The sequence below is a fragment of the Podarcis liolepis genome, assembly GCF_965112155.1.
Source record: "Podarcis liolepis genome assembly, chromosome: 13".
Taxonomy (NCBI): domain Eukaryota; kingdom Metazoa; phylum Chordata; class Lepidosauria; order Squamata; family Lacertidae; genus Podarcis; species Podarcis liolepis.
In genome coordinates this window covers 21,425,895-21,444,993 of record NC_139573.1, presented here as the reverse complement: position 1 = coordinate 21,444,993, position 19,099 = coordinate 21,425,895, and the positions used below count along the sequence as shown (strand labels likewise).

Sequence of the window (19,099 nt, the reverse complement as noted above, 5' to 3'; positions counted from 1 at the left end):
GAAGCATCTGAATGGTCACTCACTGATGATAACGGGATGCCTTGGTCTGATCTGTTTACATTACAACTCTTAGCTTTGGAGGTGCTGTCGCATAGACACCATTCTTGGCAACTTCCATACGGTGGATGTAACATGCCTGCTTCTGGGGAGGGCAGTGCAGGTATTTAAAATGTTTTGTTAAGCCGAAGTCCAGAAGTGAAAGATCAGGAGAAAGAATTAAGCTGCTTTCATCGAGGTTTGTGGGTTTATTTTAGCCCCCAGCTGGCAGTCCTGTTCACTACTGCCCACTCTTACCTCCGCTCCCACTTAAGAAGTGCCCAGCCTTTGCCTGCAGGAGTTGTCTACTAGCTGGGCAACTCCCTTTCCTTCTCCCCCTCTCTCCCCTTGCCTGCTTTGAACTGTTTTGGTGGAATGCTGGGCCCTTCCTCACTCTCTGGTGACTCTGATCTTGGATGCTGTCTCTCAGTCTACAGGAGACAGGCACAAGTCACTTTTCACATCTTGAGGGCCCTTTAAGCATACTGTGTCCATAGGATTTCTTATTCTTGTAGCCTTGGGGCCAGGGGCAGAAAGTGGCCTCCAGGCCGCCTCTTCCTTCGCACACCTTATGAGCTTCGCACCCTCCTGGAATGCCTGGAATGCAGCTTTGAGCTCTGATAATGCATCTTGCTTCCCTGGATGGAGGAGGGAGAGGGGTTTCTGAGTGTGTGTGGAAAGTGTAGCCTAGTGTACAAAGCTGAAACTTGATTGCTCCTCTCACTTTTGCTTCAGGCCCAGCCCACTGCTGGCATGTGCCCGCCCCCCCCCCAAAGGAAATGTGGCCCTTGGGCTGACAAAGACTCCCCACCCCGTCATAGAACTTGATTTCTAGGCCTGTCCTTCTCCCCATAGTTATGCTACTTTTTAAAAAAATCTGGTAGGATAGGAGCTTGATTCTCAAACTGCCTACCTGACTGGTGATGTCACTACCATCTTTTACGTATTTGTGATTAACTGAAAAATTGGAATTCTAAAGACATTTAATTTTTTTAAAAAGCAGGAATACTAAACTGTAGTCATGGTGGCTGGGGGTGCTCTGAACTGTGGTTTGGCCAGACCTGGAATGAAGTTTGTATTTATATATATATGACGCCTGTTTGACTGGCTTGCCCCAGCCATTCTGGGCAGCTCCCAACAAAATATTAAAAGCACAATACAACATCAACCACTAAAAACTGTCCTGAACAAGACTGCCTTCAGATGTCTTCTAAAAGTCTATAAGTATAGCGGTACCTCGGTTTACAAACTTAATCTGTTCCGGAAGTTGGTTCTTAAACCAAATCCATTTTTAAACCGAGGCCAGCTTTCCCTAATGAGGCCTCCTGCCACTGGTATCCTTGTGTTCAGTTTCCATTTGTAGATCGAGGTAAATGCTACTTCCGGTTTTGCGGAGTTCATAAACCGAATCGTTCGTAAACCGGACTGTTCTTAAACCGAGGTACCACTGTAGTTGTTTATTTCCTTGACATCTGGTGGAAGGGCGTTCCACCAGGTGGGTGCCACTACCGAAAAGGCCCTCTGCTGGTTCCCTGTGCTTCATGCCTTGCAGTGAGGGAACTGCCAGAAGGCCCTCAGAGCTGGATCTCAATGTCCAGGCTGGACGATGGGAGTGGAGATGCTCCTTCAGGTATACTGGGCCAAGAGAGAGTAAAGATGTGGTCAGGGCAGAGTGTGTGGCAAAATGAGGAGAGAAGTGAGTTGAGTTCTGGCTCTTTCAGGACTTTCAAGTTTCTAAGCTCCTATCTGCTGAAAACCTTGCTGTGACAGAACAATCAGTTTGATCAGAACAATCAGTGTTTAATTCTTCCCCATAAGATCCTGTTCAGCACCATCTGCTTTTCTCCCAACACAGCTGGATTCATGCAAATGGTTTCAAAAATTATAAGAAAGCAACTAATAGAAGTAATTATTATTCTTTGTAGCTAACCACCCCACCCCATCCCTGACCATGAAGGCAGCTGGGCATTTCTGTCCAGGCAGTTATTTTGGGCAACTCTGAGAAGAACAACACCAGGCAGGCGAGACCTTTCACAAAATGGAGATTGGGGGGGGGGCGTAATATGAACTGCAGGCTAAAATTAGACATGCACATACACAACACACTCTGCCTTGTGAAGCCGGTTGAGAGGGACCAATGACACTGAGGCCCACTGAGTTCAAGAAGAGGGAAGATGCCGGGATGGAGGGGCAGAGGGAAGGGACTGGTGGGAAGAATAATCTGGGTTAAAAATGGAAGCCTGAGCTCCTTGGGTTCTTCCACAAAGGAAGGCAAGAGCTTGGAGGCTGCTCACCAGAGTTGACAGGCTGGAAGCCCTGTGTTGCAAAGCGGCTTGGCAGAACAGACAGGAGGTGTATAAGTTCTTTCAATAGATATATAGTTTGGCCATAGAAGATGATGTTTACTCTTGTGCAGAGGGCTGATGGGAGTTGTAGTCCAAGACTGCCTCTTGTGCAATTCTGTGAAGAATTTGATGGCCTAGTATAGAGTTTGGGCCTCCAAGCGTTTTAACTTCCTTGTAAAAATCTGAAGCAAGTTTCTAGGCCTCAAGATAAGGAAAGGAAAGGTTTTAACATGTTACAGGCATCATCTGCTGAAGCTCAGAAATATAAGGTGGAGTTTTGAGTGCGATCTGCCTGCCCAGTGCAAATCATTTTCTTTCTGCGTAATTCTAATTCCCTGCCCACTTCTCTCTTTCCTTCTCTCCTCAGCCCTTTTAAAATAGGTTGTTCCATCCCAAAATCTGCGTGCACGCACAAATATTCAGGATTTTGCTCCAAACAATACTATGCTTAGGCTCTAAAAATCTATTCATTAGCCTGAAGCCCAGCGTTTTGAATTGGAGCTTTTGACGGAACAAAGCTGAAATATTTCAAGTTTGCATGTTGAAATTCAAAACCCATGCTGCAATGGTTGCATTTTACTGAGGGGAACTTGACTAGATAATGGGGAGGAGTCGCATTTTACTGTGTGCAAGTCTGCACCTACCTGCAATCGGCTAACCTGCTGCTCATATAACACCTGTCCAGGTTTATTTTGGCCGCTGGCTGATTGAGGGAGGTCCGTATGTTATCCTCATTGATATCGGGGCAACTGCTTGGAGTTTGGACCGCTGGAAGACAGAGCTCTGGGAAAGCTGCTCCATCGGGATTCCCTGGTACGACCGAGAGGCCAACGACGCCGTGCTCTTTGGCTTCCTCACAGCCTGGTTTATGGGGGAGGTAAGAAAATGCGCTTCTTCCACATCATATCGGCTCCCTCCCTTTCCCTTCTCCTCTTTTCTCTGGAGATGGAGGACTTACTGCCCTGCCAGATGTTGTTGGACTCCAACTCCCATTAGCTGCAGCTCACACGGCCAGTGGCCAGGGATGACGGGGAGATATGGTCCCAACAACATCCTCAGTGCACACACGGGCCTTACTCTCTGCCCGTGCCTTTTTCTACAGTTTGCTGCACAATGTGAGGAGAAGCCTTTCATCATCGGCCATTTCCACGAATGGTTGTCTGGAGTCGGTCTCTTCCTCTGCCGAGTCCGGAAGCTTCCGGTGGCTACCATCTTCACCACGCACGCCACCTTGCTTGGCCGATACCTGTGTGCGGGCAGCGTGGACTTCTACAACAACCTGCAGAAAGTGAGTCTTGTGGAGGCCAGGAGGGAAAGGCGATTGAGGCAGGGAGCTGTGCGGTTCGGAGGGGGCGATGCTGAAACCTTTGGTTTTCTTCTTCTGCAAACCCCAGGCTGTCATCGTAAGGCTCCTGGTCTGCTCTTAAATAGCCCAGGATTCAAGAATCTTCCCCCTTAAACCCCTACTAGGTTCCTGGTTTGCCCCAGAAATTCCCTGGTTCTCCGCTTCCTTACTCAAAAGTCACAAAATGCAGCTCTCATAATCTCACTCTCTTCTCAGAGGTCCATCATCCCCAAGGCCTTTTTTAGTGAGTGTCCTAGTCAGAAAAAAAATGTGCAGTCATTGCACAAAATCCAGACACTGTTTCTCAAGGCAGGGTCTGAGGAGATCACATTTTCTCCACCATTCAAAACAGCGATGTTTTCACTGCCAGAAAAACATGATTCTGCACCGCAGCCTGCTAATACTTCTCTTATTGTGGGGGCTGCGTGGAATTTGTTTTGCTTGAGTACTTTCTGCCCTCTTCCGTTCCTAAGGCGTCGCAATGCCAGGTCCTGTGGCTTTGGTTCAGTTTTGCTATATCACCTTCCTCTTTAGTTTAATGTGGACAAGGAGGCTGGGGACCGGCAGATCTACCACCGATACTGCATGGAGAGGGCTGCTGTCCACTGCACCCACGTCTTCACCACCGTCTCCCAGATCACAGCCGTGGAAGCTGAACACCTGTTAAAGCGGAAGCCTGGTGAGTGGCGATAGGCAGGGGTCCTCAGTCTTCAGAACTTATTATTATTATATCGCCCTTCATCCGAAGATCTCAGGGCAGTTTACACAAAAAAAATACAGGATATAATTAAATAGTTAAAACAAAGCAGGTGACATGCAACCAATAGGGCAACCCCTCAACCTTTTTTTTTTAAGCTCAGTTAAAAATTGAGAGGGGTTTTTTTGGCAGGCACTGTTGTGTGTGTGTGTGTGTCTGAGTCTGAGGATGCCATAGTAACCAAAGGGGGTTGTGTCAGCACTGATTGGCTGCACCCTCTTCCTTTTCCAGAGCTGTAAATCACCTTTTCAGAAAGTGCAGATTTAAAAATAAAAATAAACAGCATGGAACAAACCTGAAACATTGTCTTGTTGCTGTGACTCTTGTTTTTTTGGTACATTTGTGGGTAGCTTTTGAGTGTTTGTCAGGTTACTGATGATCTTTAGAGGGGGGAAAAATAAAATTCTGCTTCTACCTTTGCTCTGCTCTGCTCTGTTCTTCACCCCCAACATATATCCAGATATCGTGACTCCCAACGGACTGAATGTCAAGAAATTCTCTGCCATGCATGAATTCCAGAACCTCCATGCCCAGAGCAAAGCTCGTATCCAGGAGTTTGTCCGAGGACACTTCTATGGGTGAGTCTTTGTGGGCCCGCTGCAAGGCCTGGCCTGGCTTGGCTTTGCCTTCTCAGTGCCTTGTCAGTCAGTTCAGTTGCCCCAGGAAGCTGAGTTTCTCTGGATAGGAAAAGGAAGGAGGTAGTGGTGATGATCAATCTAGGGAGAATGCAGTTGGGTTGAAATCATAGCTGTCAATGTTTCCCTTTTTTAAGGGAAATTCCCTTATTCCGAATAGGATTCCTTGCAAGAAAAGGGAAAAGTTGACAGCTATGGTTGAAATATCAAAGTTTTTATGGGGGGGGGGGGGAGCGGAGCCGGAAACTACCCTTTGCCTCATTTATCTTCATACGGTCTTAATCCTTGTTATACAGTAGTTCACATTCAGAGAGGTAGGAAGTGGAATTAGAGGGGTCTTCCTTTTTAAAAAAGGGGGGGGGCGAGTGCTCTCTCAGAAGTTTCATTGGTGGCCTAAAAATATACATTTTTTTAAAAGTATACCCCGCATTTCACCATGTGTCTCTAAATGGCATACCAAAAAGAAAAAAGAGTACAGTATGCAAAATTTTAAACATAGATGAAAACTTCAGAGAGCAGAACAACATTCATGGTGCAAAGGCCTCCTGGAATAAGACAGTTTTAACCAGGTGCCTGAAACATAGCAGAGGCAGTGCCTGCCTGATTCCTAATGGGGAGGAAATCCCACAGAGTTGGGCCTGCTACATCGAGAGAAACCTCCATTGGTCCCGTCCCCCCCAATCTTGCTTTGTTCTTACCTGCCTTCTCAGTTATTACATCCTTGGGCACTTTCGTCTTCTTCCTTCCTTGCTTTTCTCCTTCACCTCCCCCTCCCTTTTTTCTTTCTTCCTTTTCTAAATTACGTTGTAAGCCTGAAGGTAGAGCTTCCATTGATAGTTTTGTGATTTTGATCATTTGAATGGTGTCTAGTTTCCTAAAATAGTAGTAGTAGTAGTAGTAGTAATAATAATAATAATAATAATTAATAAATAATAATACATAAAGGCAATTTAATGAATAATACACCTTGGCTGAGTTCCGAAGAGTTACTAAGGCTCATGTAAAGGTCTTCTACTAGTTTTGTGTTTGTGTATGTGTGTGTACTTTTCTCTCATTCAGCAGCTGACCTGTGCCCCTAAACACACATACACTTGGAAGCTTCTCTCATTTTAAAAGCAGTTCCCCCTGCTGGAGGTTGAGGAGTGGCTGTTTAAAGGATGCAGGTACTAAGAAGGAATTCCTATTGAACCTACTGGGGCTTGCCTTTGTGTAAACCTGCCTAGGTTTTTCTCCCTCTCTTAAAATGCCCAGGGCCATCCAGTGAAACTGATGGGTGGTGGACAATAACAGAAAGCATTTTTTCACGAAGTGCCTTATTCTCTAGGCACCTGGACTTCAACCTCGACAAGACCATTTTCTTCTTCATTGCCGGGCGCTATGAATATTCCAACAAAGGGGCTGATATTTTCTTGGAAGCTTTGGCCCGACTCAACTACCTGCTGAGGGTAAGCAGAGAAACAGGGGCTGAGGCGGGCAATCCAGTAGGACGAGGCGGAGGGAGGGATGTGGCTTGTAGGATTTGGGCCTAGCTATTACATTAGTAACTGCTAGCCTTCAGCATCATTGACAGCAAATGCAAACCATTGTTTTGTTTCTAAATTTCTACCCCACCCTTCATTGCAAAGGACAGCAAACATCGAAAAGTGAAAATGATACAATTTAAAACAAAATAAATACTTAAAGCATATAAAAACTACCAAAAACATGAAAAACAATAACATGCCCTTACAGTTGCTAATTTCCCAGTTGCCAGGAACAGTATCTCTCAGCCTGTTTTTTTTCAGTTTATCCTGAATGTTTTTGAATTTCTCCTGAAAACCAGTAATGATCAAGACAGATGCACCTCAGTAGAGAGAGCATTCCATAAGCAGGGAACCTCTACCTCTGAGAAGACCCTGTCAAGGGTCAACGTCAACCAGGCATCAGTCAGAGGCAGCACTTCCACAAGTTATGACCTCTGACAGGCCTGCCTTGAATAGAACCATGCACTTTGAGGGGAAACTATGATCCCAGAGTGGCGTGGGGTGTGTGTACAAACAGGGAGAACACAAGAGGAGTGTGCACTTGTGTTAGTGTGCCTGCTTTTGAGAATTCTGGGAAGAAAAGTCAACCTTCTGAAATTCCTTTCCATGTTCACAATTGTTGTGGGAGACAGGGCTTTTTTTCCAGCCGGATCTTTCTGGAACTCTGTTCGAGCACCTCTCAGGTGGGCACCATTGCCATTAATAAGAGAACAAGGGAGGCGTTTGTGGTGAGTTCCGGCAACTCTTTTTCTAGAAAAATAGCACTGATGGGAGGTAATGGCATATGTGAGAGAAGCAGCTTGTCCCCCTGTGTGGTGAAAGCAGGAAGAGCAAGCCGTGGGTGACCTACCCCGTTTGCCTTCTCTCCTCACAGGTCAACGGCAGCCAGACCACAGTGGTGGCCTTCTTCATCATGCCAGCCCGGACCAACAACTTCAACGTTGAGACTCTCAAAGGCCAGGCGGTCCGCAAGCAGCTGTGGTGAGTTCCCTTCGCACAGGACACCCAGATGCTCCCTGAGGGGATCAAAAGCCACAGTACCTGTAACATCCCCTGCTCCAGAAGCCGCTAGGCCTCTCTCTCCCTTTCCAAGAGGCAGAAGAGCCAGTGTGGCGTAGTGGTTAGTGCTGGCCTAGGACTGGAGGGACCCAGGTTCAAATCCCCACACAGTCATAAAGCTCACTGGCTGGTCTTGGGCCAGTCACTCAGGAGGGCTGCCAGGTATGAGGGGGCTCTGGGCAAAATGTCTTCTGGGCCTCCACCACCACCACATGCATGCCATGCTGCTTCAGGCTCCCTCAGCCTGATGCCTCCTCCATTGCTGTGCTCCACTTTGTTCCCTCAGCTTACCAGGTGACATCAGGAAGATGTCTTCCCACACCTAAATATTCACTGCAGAGATTTAGTGCCCACAAGCTCTGCTGTAAACGATAAAAATTGTGGCGGCAAAAAAGGGCATTGCCGTGACGGATGTGTGTCCTAGTATGCTCCTTCTGAGTGCCTGACACCAGGCCTGCTTACTGCTGTGCCGCAGTTATGTTCCCCAGTCCCGTCTTAATGGTGCTGATGATCACTGTCTCTCTCAGTCTAACCTGCCGCACAGGGTTGTTGTAAGTATGAATGGGGGAGAATCATGGAGGCTGCATGGAGCGCCTCAGGGGGAAGGCAGAATTATCAAATGCTAGAATAAATAAAAATATTGAAATCCACCTTTGTTCTCCAGTCTGCTAGGCTTCACTGACAAAGTCTCACTCAAGGGGGATCCCATAGCCCCCTTGCTCTCCCTGTGTTTACCTCGTGGTCCTGATTTCTGATTCAGAAGCCTTCAGGAATCCTGCCCTAAGTTCATTATTTTTCTCACTCTCCCCTTTTTGCTTTAAATCTAGGGACACAGCCAATGCGGTTAAGGAGAAGTTTGGCAAGAAGCTTTACGAATCGCTGCTTGTGTAAGTGGGTCTCCTGTGAGGGAGGTAGGGAAGGGGCTGAACCCCTGAGAATGGGCTGGGTTGCCATGGCTCCAGTGGATGAGGTCTCAGGGTCTCCTCCCCACACTGTTCTTTGCCTTCTGACATAGACAAATAATATGGGGAGGTGGAGCTCCTCTCTCCTTTATCCATTCCCATCAAGCTCTTCCTTACCTGTTCTTCTGCCTCAGGGGGAATCTTCCTGACATGAACAAAATGCTGGACAAAGAAGATTTCACTATGATGAAGAGAGCCATCTTTGCTACCCAGGTAATAGGGAATTTTCAGAAAAGAATAAGAAATTAGGCCATCATGTGCGGAGGGGAGAGGAGAAGGAGCCAGAGGAGTTAGAGCAGAGGATTCTAGGAAACCTGGCTCTTTAGTTATTTGAGTTAAAATGTTAGCTGAGCTGGATGGTGGCGATTGGATCAGCATTCCTGAATTCACTGAGAGATTTCAGCTGTAAAGATAAAGGGACTCCTGACCATTAGGTCCAGTCGTGACCGACTCTGGGGTTGAGGTGCTCAACTCGCTTTATTGGCCAAGGGAGCCGGCGTACAGCTTCTGGGTCATGTGGCCAGCATGACTAAGCCACTTCTGGCGAACCAGAGCAACACACAGAAACGCCATTTACCTTCCCGCTGGAGCGGTACCTATTTATCTACTTGCACTTTGACGTGCTTTTGAACTGCTAGGTTGGCAGGAGCAGGGACCGAGCAACGGGAGCTCACCCCGTCACGGGGATTCAAACCGCCGAACTTCTGATCGGCAAGTCCTAGGCTCTATGGTTTAACCCACAGCACCACCCACGTCCCATTTCAGTTGTAGCCCAAAACGTTAAGAGGACACCAAGCTGGAAAGATCATGAGGAATATCTTAGCCAAGCTATATCTTTTTTTGCTGTTGTTGTTAAGGTTTTTATGGTTTTGAATGACATCTATTAATGCGTCTGGGCTTTCCCCCCCACTCCCCAACCAGCGCCATTCTTTCCCCCCAGTCTGCACCCACAACATGCTGGATGATTCCACCGACCCCATCCTCAACACCATCCGACGCATCGGCCTCTTCAACAGCAGCGCTGACCGTGTCAAAGTAAGTGGCAGGAGGCTGACTACCTGCGATAGTTTGCCGAGAGTTGAGGCGCTTGGCTGCCTTACAGAAGGAATAAACCTGGTTCCACCACAGTGAGGGTCATCAGAAGTTTCAGTCTATAAAGTCTGTGATGTTGGGAATATGAAGAAAGTTCTTCCGCCACATGCTGAGTGTCAGAGTTTCCCAAATCGAACACGGATACTTTTTTGTTGTTGATGGTGGGGATTATTTTATTCTGCTGCTGTGGCTTTCCTCTGGGCCTGGCTGCTTAATGGTGGTCTCTGAGGAGCTGACCTCACGTCCTCTGTAAGGGCCCGGCCTTGTTTGTAAGTTACAATTCCATCCCTGGAGTATATATGAACAGTTTTGTCTGTAGGGACAGGATGTTGGGCAACTGAACTGCCAGCCACTGTGTCTTATCTCTTCCCAGGTCATCTTCCATCCCGAATTCCTGTCTTCCACTAGTCCTCTCCTTCCTGTCGATTATGAGGAGTTTGTTAGAGGCTGCCATTTGGGGGTCTTCCCTTCTTACTACGAGCCGTGGGGCTACACGCCAGGTAGGCTTCTTTGGGAGGGGGGCAATTGGGAGAGTAAAGAAACCCTAATGGTGCAAGGATGGAACTCGAGTTCTGTGGTCAAAACCTGATACTGCAAATATGGATTACCTTTGAGGGGGGCGCTCTGCGCAGTTACAAACAGCTTGTCCTCATTGCTCTGAAGTGCTTAATCTTGGCACTTATTTTTTTTATTGCAACGAACAGTTTCACAACCAGGAAGATAGATAATCAAAGGGCAGGGGGAGGAGCAAGCATGCCAAGGAACAGGTTTGTGTATAACTTGCTGTTCTTCCATGGTGAAACTCAAGGCCACGTCTATGAGGTTACCAGGCAGCCTCCCGTCCACGTGTTGACTGTAGCCAGACCTCCATGGAGTTAAACAAATGTGTTTGTTTTGCTGAACTTACTCTGCTTCTGCTTGTCCTGAAGAGATTCAGAGAACCATGCCGGGCAGTGAAGCCTCAGTCCTTCTGAAATAATGCCAGGCATTTCCTTTGAAAAACAGGAAAAAGCAAAGCGGAGGTTCTCTTTATTCTGAATTCTGCACCTTAAGACCCATTTCTGCACGTGTTCCCTTTGCCATTCCTGGCTATTGTAGGTTACAGTCTCCACCCAACAAAACCACAGAGCCTTTCTCAATCTTTTACCTGCATGTTTTCCATCATATTTCCACAGGTGCTTCACTAAGAGGTGGTAGGCATTAAAAGAAAAAGTAGAAGGTTTTAGTGGTCATACATGTGGCTGCACTAGGTGTATGCTCTGATGTGTGTTTTACCGTTTTGTTTTAATATGCTTTTAGCATGTTCTCAGGACGCAGGTGGCGCTGTGGTCTAAACCACAGAGCCTAGGGCTTGCCGATCAGAAGGTCGGCGTTTCGAATCCTCAATTTTCTTTTTTTACTTCTGCAAAACTTGGGATTCCCCAAGCATGTTAATATCTCTCTTATGTGTGGGTGGTGCTGTTTGGGCTACATAAGGATCAGCACTTCTTCCCCCCCCCCCCAAAAAAAACCCCACAGTCGATGGATGTGGCAAACCAGAAATTTTGTTTCTATCATGTGGTGAGCCTAAAAAATAGAACCATTAGAAGATGCATTACAATGAGTTAGACTAGTGGCCCATCTAGCCCAGTTTAACCCACACTGATCGGCAGCAGCTTTCCAAGGTGCCCTTTGTGGAGATCCCAGAGTCTGAAGCTTGGGTCTTTTTTGCATTCATAGTAGATGCACTACCACTGAGCTACGACCTTTCCCCCAGCATGAAAACTTACGAGGACTGTTTTAAGCGTTTGGTTTATTGTATTTGCAGTGCCTGATGTTTTTATGGTTATTGTTGCTTTTCTTTTTGTTCCCTTTGTGAATGATGCCATGGCCTTTGGCTAGTGCAATAAAGTTGATGATGATGATGATGATGTTTTAAGTGAGAAAAGTGCAGCTTTTTCTGCAAGTCTGAAACCAGATCTTGTGGACAATTCTGAAGAGAAACCCCTTCGGGCTCGCTGCTACCATCTTCAGCTTGTTAATGTTACCATAGGAAAAAGCACATTGGAGTTTTGCTGGTTGGGTTGGCTGACCACGTTCTTGAGCAGGTCCCAAAGACTTTTAAACCCCAACATATCTCTCTCTCTCTCTCTCTCTCTCTCTCTCTCTCTCTCTCTCTCTCTCTCTTTCTCTCTCTTCCCAGCTGAATGCACTGTCATGGGCATCCCCAGCATCTCCACTAACCTCTCCGGCTTTGGCTGCTTCATGGAGGAACATATAGCAGATCCATCTGCCTATGGTTGGTGTTATGAACTGTGAACCAGCACGTTTGGGTGCACTTAAACAGACAGGGTAGTACGGTGACCCTATGGGCCAAACCTCGCCTAGCTACAAACACCAGAAAGCCTCACTGACTTATCTGGAAATGTGATTTTAATGTTTCCATGATAATAGATAGATAGATAGATAGATAGATAGATAGATTAGGTTTTTGTGTGTGTGTGTGTGTTACAAGGAGCTCAGGGCAGCATGCAAGGTTCCCCATGCACAAACTTAGACCTTATCATTGCAACAACCCTGTGAGGTGGACTAAGCTGAGAAAGAGCAAATAGCCCACTTCACAGCTAAGTGCGGATTTGAACGTGGGTCTCCCAGTCCCAACCACTAACTCTACCCAATACTACACCAAACTGGTTGTATCTGTCTGACACTCGGATTTTACCTGAAATGGTATTCAGGCTGCATACACTGCATATTTCTCCCACATGGGAGTAGACAGGAAGGATGGCACCAATTCATGTGGTTGAGAAGAGAACTAGAAAAGGCTCATGTGTCAGAACCTCTCTCAAATCGTGCTATGGGGGTTGGAGGGGCTTCCACTTCCTTGTCCATATTAGATACAGCCATTAAGTCATTCTACTCTGACTGCTCCTTCAATGGGTTTGAGCCACGAGAAGCCTGGGTTTTCTGAAAAGGAAAGAAAAGTAACTACTGGGTTTTTGGGGGAAGACTTTTGACTCTGGAGTCTAAAAACATATTTTAAGAAAAAATGAGGATTCAGCCAGACTGAGCGAAGGGTTGAGGGAACTGAGAGTTCTTTGGCCTTGAGAAAGGAAATTCAGTGGACCCAATGCATTAGAGCAAAGGATGCTGGGAGCCCATGACCCGTGGCGTCTCAGGCTGAGGGATAGTAGACCAAAGCTTCACACATCATTTGGGCTCCAGCAATATAGACTGATCACAAATTGCCAGTGCTGGGCAAATAGAGCTGAGTACCACAGAGACGGCTGTGGGGCAGGAAAGAGCAGATTTGTATTGGGTTGTGTGCTTCAAATTCATTTGGGAACAGGAAGTTCAGGCCTGTGCTTCAGTTTCATCCATTCTTAGCTCTGCATATTGGATTAGAGTGACGTGTGTCCTTTAACCCTTTCTGAATCTACCAGGGATCTACATCCTTGACCGGCGTTTCCGGGCCTTGGACGAGTCGTGCACGCAGTTGACCTCTTTCCTCTACAGCTTCTGTCAGCAGACGCGGCGGCAACGCATCATCCAGCGAAACCGCACAGAGCGGCTCTCCGACCTCTTAGACTGGAAATACCTGGGCAGGGTGAGCTTCCCTGCAGCAGCGGGAGGGTGGACATATCGGGAATATTGGGAGCGCCAGGGCAGATAAAGGAAAAAGCACTTCTTCATGCAGCATATTGTTAAACTTTGGAACTCCCTCCCACAAGAGGAGTGATGGCCACCAACTCAGGTGGCTTCGAAAGAGGGTTGGACAGATTCAGGAAGGACAAGCCTACTAGCCACAATGGCTTTGTTCTGCCTCAACGGTCAGAGGCATTATACCTCTGAATACTTGGAATCGCAGGTGGGCAGAGGGCTGCTGTCCAAGCCTCACCTTGCAGGCTTTCCACAGGCATCTGGTTGGCCACCGTGAGAACAGGATGCTGGACAAGATGGGTCATTGGCCCAATCTTGCAGACTCTTCTTACGTTCATGTGTTGTTGTATCTCACCCCACTGTGGCAATCTCTCTTTCCTGCTCTTCCCTGGCATTTCATCAGCCTCCTTCAGTTCTCCACATGCTGCAGCTCACCTCTTTGCCACCAGAGGGTGCTCATTCCAAAGGTCAGCTCTGGCCATGTTTCCCAAATGCCTCTCCTGAAACTTAACCCAGCCATCATTATCGTGTTTTTTAACTTGCCTTCTGTGGCGCTTGCTGGAAGGGGAGACAAAAGTGAGGAAGGGTCAGGAGTATTAACTTCTGCTGAGTACCAGACGTGGAGCAGCCCAGGGCTGTGTGGCGTAAGGGCCTTAGACTGCCTCTGTGAATCCGCAGAGTATCTTCCTCTTCCCACTGAGTCCCAACAACTGTGTCCTGGACATCTGGAGATAGGATGAAGAATGCCTGAGCCTCCAAACCTCTCACTTTATAAATGGCTTCCAGATGAGTGTTTCTGAGGCCTAGTTCTCACAGAGGTGGTTAAGCCCCGTGCCTGGTATTTTGAGCTGGCGGTGGGGGGCTCTTGCACTCCACCGTACAAAAATATCTCCACATACAGAAAATGAGTATAGGCGACTCTCAACTTAACGCAAGGGTTACGTTCCAGGAATCACGTGTAATGCCAAAGTGGCGCATATTGTGTGCTCAGTGGCAGTTGGGATTGCCAAAGTTGTTTTCCCTGGAACCCCTCTTCCTTTCCCTTTTTTAAAAAAATTGTTTGCCACGTGCGTAGAGCTGAAAGCATACAAGTTAAATGTGTGTACGTTACAAGTTTCCTGCATATGATTTCAGCTTGGGTGTCAGTGGAAGAAAGTAAGTTGCAAGGGAGTATAATAAGGGAGCCTCTCTAATGTCCCTTTCCCCCCTGTCTCCTTCCTCCCTTTGCAGTACTACATGTATGCCCGCCACATGGCACTGGCAAAGGCATTCCCTGACAACTTCACCTACGAGCCGCATGAACCAACAGCGGTAAGGCACCATGTGGCCAAGGAGAGGGGGGGGGACATAAATCTGATTTATTTGGGGTTCTTTACCCCGGAAGGGGCAGGTACCACTTACCTAGTGCACAGGGCCATAGTTCAGCAGTAGGCTTGTATGCAGGGCTTTTTTCGCAGCCAGAATTCAGTTCTAGCACCTCTCAGGTGAGCACCATTGCCATTATAAGAGAACAAGGGCATGGCAAGTTCCAGCACTTCTTTTTCCAGAAAAATAGCCCTGCTTTGTATGTATGTACAATGTCTGGAAACCACAGTAGGGGAGTGCATGTTTCCGAGCACAATTCAAAGTGTTGGTGCTGACCTTTAAAGCCCTAAACAGCCTCAGTCCAGTATACCTGAAGGAGCGTCTTCACCCCCATTGTTCAGCCCAGACACTGAGATCCAGCGCCGAGGGCCTTCTGGTGGTTCCCTCGCTGTGAGAAGCCAAGTTACAGGGAACCAGACAGAGGGCCTTCTCGGTAGTGGCGCCCGCCCTGTGGAATGCCATCCCTTCAGATGTGAAGGAAATAAGCAGCTATCTTATCTTTAAAAGACATCTGAAGGCAACCCTTTTTAGGGAAGTTTTTAATATTTAATACTGTACAGTGGTGCCCCGCAAGACGAAATTAATTCGTTCCGCAATTTTTGCTGTCTAGCGAATTTTTCTTCTTGCGAAGCACGGTTTAAACGGTTTAACAAAGTCGCAAGACGTTTTCGTCTTGCGAAGCAAGCCCATAGGGGAATTCGTCTTGCGAGGCAAATCGCGAATGAAAAAACCTTTCGTCTAGCGAGTTTTTTGTCTTGCGAGGCATTCGTCTTGCGGGGCACCATGGTATTGGTTTAACACTTGATTGGGAGCCGCCCAGAGTGGCTGGGGAAACTCAGCCAGATGTGGGCGGGGTATAAATAATAAATTATTATTATTATTATTATTATTATTATTATTATTATTATTATTATAGCTTGAATCCTGCTTGCAGGTTTCCCCACAAGCATTTGGCTGGCCCCCTCTGAGAACAGGATGCTGGATTAGATTATTTTAATAATGATAATAATATGGATGTCATCTGTGTGCACAGCACTTGAGGGCAGGCTCCTGCAAAGAGCAGGCCGCCTAATACTTCTCAGTGGGAAGAAATACTCATTTAGGTTACTTAGGCAGAGCTGTGACAGGGCAGACTTCCCCACACCGGTCCCCTCCTGGTTGTTTGGACAAGACGCCCCAGGCAGTGCAGCCAATGGAGAGGGGAGTTGTGGCCCATCGACACCAGAAGGCACCAGGCTGAGGAAGTCTGAGGCAGGGCAAATTAACTAGAAAGTTGTGTCAAAGGCTTCATGGAAAACGTGGGTGTTGAGGCAGGGTTCAAGGCACTGCAGTCAGTGAGGGAGCTGGGGTGGAGTCACGTGATTCCTTCTCTCTTGTGCCCTTTCTCATGCCTCGTTTCTGTTTCGTTTCCCCGCCCCCCGCAGGCTGAGGGCTTCCGCTACCCCCGCCCGGCCTCGGTGCCGCCATCCCCCTCCGTCTCCCGCCACTCCAGCCCCCACCACAGCGAGACAGAAGAGGACGACGAGCGCTACGACGAGGACGAAGAGGCGGAGAAGGACCGGCAGAACATCAAGTCCCAGGCGCTGATGGGCACCGTCCCCGAGTGGCGCAAGCGCTCCAAGAAGGGCTCCAGCGAAGCGAGCGTATCCTCCACCGCCAGCACCCCCACCCCCAGTAGCCCCAGCGACCTGAGCAGCCCCACCAACTCCCTGAGCGAGGAGAGGAATTAGCTGGGGGGTAGAGAGAGGGGGCCGGTTGCGCCCCGGCTCGCCCTCCCGCTCCTTTCCACACCTTGCCCCCCACCCCCATAGGTCAGCTGTTCTCTGGTGCTGGATTCTGAAACCTTCCTGGAGTGCAGTAGGGTTCTAGCATGTTCCGGAACTGAGGAGGGTCTCGGGGCTGGCGCGTTTCTAACGCCAATCTGTGTAAGGCTGTCTGCTCTGGATTGCGTCGTTGTGGAAGTTGCCGGGAGGCGGTGGCGCCCGTGCTGTGGAACGGGCAAGGAAATGGCTGCTCTAGACCACCAGGTGCATTGTTCCTGTGTTTAGCTTGACCTAGAATGTGAGGCGGCATGTTCCCCCACCCCACAAGCGTGCCGCCAACTTTTTGGAAGGAGCTGTCATGATGTTCGTGAGGGTCCTTCTCTGCTCGGGGGAGAGCTGCCCCTGGGACACAGGAGGGGTCGTTGGGGTTTTTGGTGCCCATGGCTAAACCGGTGACTAGATAGGTGCGGGGTCTAGAGATGTAGCAACGTTGCCCCCAGATGTGCCACTGACTCAGAAGAACTGCAGCCTTTTTAAAAAAATGAATGTTCGAGGACATAGTCTTGTAAGTTCCTGATCCTTTTTATAATAGTTGGCTGGGTGCGGTGTGTGTGTGTGTGACTAGCAAAGTTCTGGAACTTTAACTTGAGGAGGCCAGAAGCATTTTAAAAGCCATTGGCCCACTCTGCTCGAGAGTGCTGCTTATCAGGAGAGGCGGGCTTTCCCACTACAATGCATTTTGAATAAATTGGGTGTGTATCTTATCTGCCTTCTGGTTTTGTTTTTCCCAAGGAATTTGTGAAGCCCTTGAAAATGAAGGCCCTAGTATGTGAGAGGCAGGAATTCTGGACCTTTTGGGAAACGAAGCTCTCGGGAGAGATCCTAAAGGGTGGTGTAGTCCACTTGTTGTGGGATGTGTCTGGCTCCGGGGGTATTATTGCCTTCGTTTCTAGAGTGATCAAGGGAGAGGAGTAGGTGCGCAGCATTCTAGGGTGGAAGAAATTCATCTTGTGGCTCTGCTCTGGAGTGGAATAGGAGAACTGACCAGAGGTTCCTTCCCAGGGCGGCTGAAAGGGACGTTTTCTTTCTGAAGCCATATTCATAGCCTAGGAACTGTTTCTCCTAGTGGACACTCAACATTCTGGGACAATTATAAGTGCAATATTATTCATTCTGTGTGATTTTTTTTCAAAGTACCATGTTGACCTTAGTGAGGGCGAAGGGCACAGCAGGTGAGCCAACTGCCTGCTTACAAAGGATGGTGTAATAAGGTATATGAGAATAGTCTTACATTTCTCTTGCTTCAGGAATGCAGTCTTAAAGGCATCGCCCCTTCTGTAGAGGATGCCTGGCATACACCCTTGTAGAAGGGCAAGCAGTTCTGAGTGGCGATTGTTGCTAGGGGAAGGTTTAGAAGGTTGCGCACTGTGAAACATGCATGTTCTTTAATGGCCCTAAGAGCCCCAGCGTGAGAGGCTCTGAGAAGATAGGCAAGCTGCTGGCATCGTAGGGGGCGCTTCTGTTGTAGCCCCCAGCTGCTCTTCATAGGGTGACCCCCCCCATGGCTGTCATATTGGGGGGTCTTGGAAGAGAGGACATAGCTGTTGAGATCAGAGCGTGCTATGACATTCTGGGCCGCTGTGTTGCAAACTCTGAGCCTGGGGTGGCAGTGATGATGAAGGAGGGCTGCATGTCCCAAGCAGGTTCCCGATTTGTTCAGAGCAGCAGAGGGAATGCTTCTGAAAGGGTGTAAGACATTTAACTGTAGTTGGCACGGGGATATTCTGTCCAGCACAAGAGAGACTACCTCGTGGGTACAGCAAAATGCCAACACACACGAGAGTCACTTCAGTTCTGCATCTGCTGCCAACTTTGGCAACAAGGAAGGAAAATCACTTTTTTAAAAAACTGACTCTTTCCCTGTGGCCTAGGTAATTTATATCCCCCTCGGATTGTGCCTCCTGTTCCTATGGACTGCCTGACCTCCTATGCTTGGATCATGAGCCAGTTCTCCCCTTCTCACCAACTCTACCTATTGAGGACTCCCTTTAGTTGAAGGTCCCTCATGAGCCAACACCCTTTTATCCCATCTCTTCCACCCCCACCCCCTGAAGAAAACCCCCGAGATTTTATTTATGGTTGTTGAAATATGCTTGAGGTTTTTGTTTTTGGTCTCTTGTCTCTCCCCCTCCCCCTCGCCTTGGTGTGGAGAATCAATTCTGAAGAACAAAAGCTGCTTGCGAGACACAACTCAAATATTTAAAGAATAAATTTTGCTTTGAAAAAGTGTGTTCCAGTACAGTGGCTATGAAAGTGAAATGGGAAAAGGGGTCTTTTCTTCAGAAGGAAAAGCACCTTTTGGAGGTGGATGGTGCTCCAGAGTTCAGTGGGAAGGAGGAGGAGCACGTGGTTTGCTGGCAGTGGGGCCCAAGGCCTGCTCATGCTAATCTCTGCTTCAGATTATCTTGGCTAGCAAATACTGGTTTAACATACACTGCAGTACTGCACACAGTTGGCAAAGCACCGACAGTACAAGACTAGACTGAATGGTCTGTCTTGGGAGAAGGCAGCTCTCAAC

At 48.1% G+C, this 19,099-nt stretch overlaps 1 protein-coding gene across 3 annotated transcripts in view; it reads left to right on the top strand.

The window, feature by feature from the left end:
* GYS1 (glycogen synthase 1) overlaps positions 1-18,807 on the top strand; it is a 30,205-nt gene extending 11,398 nt beyond the window's left edge. For all 3 annotated transcript variants that reach the window (XM_083471876.1, XM_083471877.1, XM_083471878.1), the window contains exons 4-17: positions 3,067-3,258; positions 3,484-3,669; positions 4,261-4,405; positions 4,944-5,061; positions 6,443-6,563; positions 7,516-7,622; positions 8,528-8,587; positions 8,797-8,875; positions 9,584-9,697; positions 10,128-10,254; positions 11,937-12,032; positions 13,177-13,340; positions 14,624-14,704; positions 16,183-18,807. In XM_083471876.1, coding sequence (XP_083328002.1) covers positions 3,067-3,258; positions 3,484-3,669; positions 4,261-4,405; positions 4,944-5,061; positions 6,443-6,563; positions 7,516-7,622; positions 8,528-8,587; positions 8,797-8,875; positions 9,584-9,697; positions 10,128-10,254; positions 11,937-12,032; positions 13,177-13,340; positions 14,624-14,704; positions 16,183-16,488 — 1,896 coding nt within the window. In that variant the 3' untranslated portion in view covers positions 16,489-18,807. The remainder of the gene's footprint in view (positions 1-3,066; positions 3,259-3,483; positions 3,670-4,260; positions 4,406-4,943; positions 5,062-6,442; positions 6,564-7,515; positions 7,623-8,527; positions 8,588-8,796; positions 8,876-9,583; positions 9,698-10,127; positions 10,255-11,936; positions 12,033-13,176; positions 13,341-14,623; positions 14,705-16,182) is intronic.
* The last annotated feature ends 292 nt before the right edge of the window (positions 18,808-19,099 follow it).